The 5,005-nt window shown below is 40.4% G+C and overlaps 1 protein-coding gene across 2 annotated transcripts in view; it reads left to right on the forward strand.

Annotated features, from left to right (window-relative positions):
* Positions 1-3,113, forward strand: part of STAT4 (signal transducer and activator of transcription 4) — a 37,849-nt gene extending 34,736 nt beyond the window's left edge. For both annotated transcript variants that reach the window (XM_082054890.1, XM_082054891.1), the window contains exon 24: positions 1,674-3,113. In XM_082054890.1, coding sequence (XP_081911016.1) covers positions 1,674-1,700 — 27 coding nt within the window. In that variant the 3' untranslated portion in view covers positions 1,701-3,113. The remainder of the gene's footprint in view (positions 1-1,673) is intronic.
* Positions 3,114-5,005: the final 1,892 nt, after the last annotated feature.

Here is a 5,005-nt window from a genome sequence, read left to right on the forward strand (position 1 = left end):
AAATTAAAAGTCAACTAAAACACTTTTAGCAAATAGAACTAGTATTTACTTAGTATACAGAAAGACTGGGAAAATACTGTACCAATGTCCTATTAAAAATATTTTCCTCTTTTGCTTATTGACTAGAAATTGTGTTCTGGATCATTGTGGCTTAGAGTCCTTAGAGCACTGCTGTATACACTGGGGATTTGTTCTGCAGACTTCTATCCAGAAACACAGCAGTGGTTTGGCTTTAACAGCTATTAAAGAAAACATCCTTCTCAATACTAGCTCTTTTTCTGTATGTTCAGTGATTTATGATCTTAAAATGGTCATGTATTTAAAAGCCTGCCAACTCCCCTTCAAATACCTCTCTGTAAACACTCCTCCTCACCCACAAACAGAACAAAACTAAACCATAATCCTGACTGTCAATGATTGGAAGCAGTTAAACTTTGTACACAAATAGAGAAGTTCTTTAATATCCACCAAGCTGAAGATTTGTTCAAGAGCAAAATATCTTTTTTGGCTTCTTCACCTTTTTCTCTGTTAGCACTCTTGGAAACTAGTTCTTCAGCTAAAACTGAAATACTAGCCTAAATGAAAATTCTGTGTTAAAACCTACTGCACCCAATCTGAGACATGTCCCCACTCGTTTGTTGTTTGGTTTATACACATGGAAACATTTCTGACTTTCCAAACTGCATTTGTGAGCTACGTACACATTTGCATTTCCCAAAGTTTTGGTAGTGAAAAGAATAGTTGGCTTCTCTTTTGTTTTCATCAGGCTGCAAATGTTTTTAGTTTCTTTTAGCATGCACAGTCATTCTCAAACTAGGTCTGCCCAGAGCTTCCAAACCAGCTGTGACCACCAACATCTTTTGGGGTCGCAAACACACAAAAAAAGTGGGAACAAATTGGGAGAGTCAAATACAATCATGCTGCATTTTTTAAGGTTACTAGAGAAGTGGTTCAGTGCTGTTCGATACTATTAATAGGTGAATCTCTAGAGGCTCTTGCTAGAAGTGTTTTCAAGTTCTCCTAGAAGTTAGGGGAGAAAAACACTTTTGGAAGATGTTTAAAGAATTCCTTTTTCTATTCTATTTACCTCACTAAAGGGGAATGAGGAAATTATGGAGGTTGTGGGGTTTTTTTTATCATCCCAAATTCACACAACATGACCTACCCTGGGGAAGAGTTGGCTGAGTACAGCAAGCAAATAATCTGCATTATTAAAGCAACACTTTTCCTCCATGAGATGACAACAAAAGTCATCACGTGAGGCACAGAGAACAAAAGTGAAATCTGCGGCAGGACAAAATATCCTACTACTCAACTCCATCTTAGCAAGAGATACTTTCTGCAGTCTTGCTGAATTCCCTTTTATTCCCTTACCCATTAGGAAAACAAAGACTCCATCAAGAACCTTGCTATACATATCCATAGGCTGCAAGAACGACAAAAGTTCATATAAAATATATGTCATTTTTATCACAACTGTTTCCCACAGTGTTTTCTAATGAGCGCTCCTATATTTTGTAAAGGACCAGAAAGAGGATCCTCAGAACCTTACCAGTTTGTACTACACTGTCAAAATGACACTGCAGTCACCTTGCCAAGGTTTAATCTGCAGTTATTTCTGAATAAACAGCAGTAACTACTGTGAGACTAATATTTTCTTTCTTCTCTTCTAGCTGAGTTCTCCTTACTCAACTGACTGAAGTTCACATCCTAGAAAAATCAGGAATCCTGTGAACACTGGATGGGTTAAAGATGCAGTAATTATTTGTTTGTTTGGTCATTCTTTGTAAATCAGAATTTCCTGGAAACCATCATGTTATTCTTGGTGGCTCTTCCTGTTACCAATACCATGTAAACCAGGAATCTGCTCCCTAGGGATTGCACACAGCCCCCTGCAAGTCAGAATTGCTATCCTCTCTGATAAAAGGCCAAATCCTTTCTGGCTTGGAGGTTGCGTGACTTCAGTGGAGTCCAGCAGGGATAAATTTTACTTGCAGAATTAACGTCCATAGAATTGCTGTAAATACAAGCGTATAACAAAATGTTTCACTTCTGAGAACAGCATATAAGGATAACTGATTACATTAATGCATTTGGGGAAATTAGCATTTATTATGTTAAAAAGTCTGTTTCATTATCATCTTGTATACCATTGGTTTAGCTTCTATTTTAAAGCAAAGATTCTCACCCCTCTGAGTTGAGATGTGCCATAGGTGTCCAGGGTTTGCTTGTGTTCCAAAGATGAACTACTTTCAACATAGATCTTTATCTGCTACCACAGCAGAAGTTGTGGAAAGCAGGCAGGCTGGGAAAAGAACAGAGTTCCAGAAGGCAAAGAGACACAAAACTGGTGGTGTCTCCATTTTACTATCTGGTAAACACAAACTGGGAAGCAGTTTTTTAAAATAGTTACTGAAGAGCTGCAGCATTTGCTGACTGCTGGGCAATTTGTGCTACATGACAGAACGTTACATGCCTGTCAGGGACTCATTTAATAAGCAAAATAACTATTTTTTATGTAAGTGGTAAATTGCCTTTTTGAAGTATTTTTCCCTCCCGCCAGTATCATCCCTTAAAACTCTGTGAATAGAATAATAAATGGACAATTCCAAGGCCACTGCATTTCATGTATGCAGGCTTATTCAAGATTTAATTCTTGCCTACAGAATATATGGTTGAAACATGCAAAGCTCTTAAAATACATATGAAAACTTGAATGTTTGCACCTTACACTCTTCTTGAGTAGATACAAATCAGACAGACAAGATGAAAACATAACCTCCTTGAATCAGTAAGACCTGGATTTTACTTTCATTTCTTCTTTTTTACTCACTCCTCTCAGCCGTACTATTAACATTAGTTGAAAGCAACTGAATGAAAAAGATGAGATACTTCTGTGATACACAGGAGTAGATTTTAAATGAACAAACACATCTCTGTTCATTAATATGAGTGATCCAAAGCAAGCTGCAGAGAGTAAGTAATTTTTCCTCAGAAAGCATCATGTATAAATAATGTTCCAGATCAACAAGAGCAACTATGTATATACTTTGGCAACACCTGTAATTTATATTATCAGTAAGAATAAAAACTGGTTTTGGCTTAAAGCTGGATACCTAGACTTTGGTGGAATTTTTCAAAATACAACAAAAATGGTCTTGCCATCTTTTTGTCAAACTGGAAGCAGTAACGCAGGCTTCTAAAGCAGCAAACGTAACTTCACATTGCATCACCCATTTCATGCCTTTTCATTCTAGCCTGTTCTCACAATCCTAACACAAACAAAATGTGGGGTACCCTATACTTCTGAACACCTGAAACTCATGAGAAGTACTGTAAAAAAGGTCCAGACACGGCATGCGAATCAATCTTCTGTCTCCTTCCCCCCTGCATCCCATGCAATGCAACTCTTCCAGACTCTCAAGTCTTGACCTGAATACCATGTATTTTATGTTACTGAATAGCATTGTTGATCAGGTTTTAGCATTACAATTTCTACTATTATTTTAAAACAGATTTTCCAAGGGGCGGGTTTAACTTTTAATTGAAAGGTATATATACAACTTCAAATCAGTTTGCTGCTTTAAAGGAACATCGGAGTAATTTTCTATAAGATAAACATACACACCCCAAGCCTCCTTCTGTTAAGAAAAAAAAAAAAAAAAGAAAGATATTTTTGTCTTTATGCCGCTATGAGTAAGAACAGGGTTCTCTAGTAAAATGATGACGGAAGAAGAGAAGGGAAAACAACTGTGAAAGGGATGCCTCAGATACTGCCAGAAGAAACGAAACATCTGCTTTTAAGTACTTTTACTAACTGTACTTGTGCTTTCACTGTGGTTTGCAGCAGAACAGTAAAAAAATAACAAGAAAAAAAACCCATGTAATTGTTTCATGCTTTTCTGCATCACTGTTACGATTTTAATTAATCAAATGTAAAAAGTGTCAGTTACCTTCTAATATAGCTTTCATTTACAGCCACCATACAGCCCTACTCAGCATTTCATGCCATGAAATTTAGCAAACAGAACTTCTAGATACTTGTTTCTTCCATGGACTAAGAATTGTCTCCTCTATCTAAGGAGACGGGTATACATGGGATACCAAAAAGGATCCAGGTATCCTGGAGAACCACACCAAAGCCTGGACTTGGACTTTCCTTTTTCCAGTCTTTGTTCCCACTTCATAATGAGACATGAACAAACAAGACGTTACATGTCTAAGTAGCTGTGGCAGCATCTTGACAAATAAGACTGTTGAAAGAAGGATGACATGGAGGAAAAGAAAACCTCATTATCAGTGGGAAGAAAATTCCAGGAACAATTACAACGCTCAGCCTCTTGGCACTCATAAGCATTCCTAAGAGTTTCCGTAACTGATGGACATCTGGGTTACGGTTTGTAAGCCAACAACCGTGTCTGTACAATCCTTCAGTGCACTTACAGGCATTGCTTCCACCCGTGCAATGCAAATGGCTGAGAAAACAGCGGTTTTCACAGGGTTCTCTGCCCCAATACCACCTTCCAGAGCCAGCCTGTCACTACACCATGCAGCTAAAAACCAGGAGATTTTCTTACGATGACAACGAAAATTAGGCCACCTTGCCTTCTATTGCTTACAGTTCAGAACCACTTTTAACCTGCAGTGTTTTAAACCCCCACAAATCGCGACGACGAGGTGAAGCAGCGGCCTAGGCAGGGAGCACCGGGCCAGGCCTCGCAGCGTCCACCGCCGCCTCAGGGTCTGCCCGGAGCAGCCCCTCTCGCCGCCGAGTCCGACCGCTCCGCTCTTGGAACGCTGGCCCGGCAGCGGTGGCCGGGCGAGCGGCCAGCCCGGGGTGCGTGGCCAGCCCGGGGGTGAGGGGGCCACGCCGCCGCGGGTTTCACTTTCGCTTTCCCCTCAGCCGCCGCTTTCCCGCTCCCCGCAGCCTTTCCCCGAAATCACGTGGTGCGGCTGTTCCCAGCGCAGCTTCCACCCCCTCCGCCCGCCGCGCCTGCGCACTCCG

Source organism: Streptopelia decaocto (assembly GCF_964273445.1).
Source record: "Streptopelia decaocto genome assembly, chromosome: 6".
NCBI lineage: Eukaryota > Metazoa > Chordata > Aves > Columbiformes > Columbidae > Streptopelia > Streptopelia decaocto.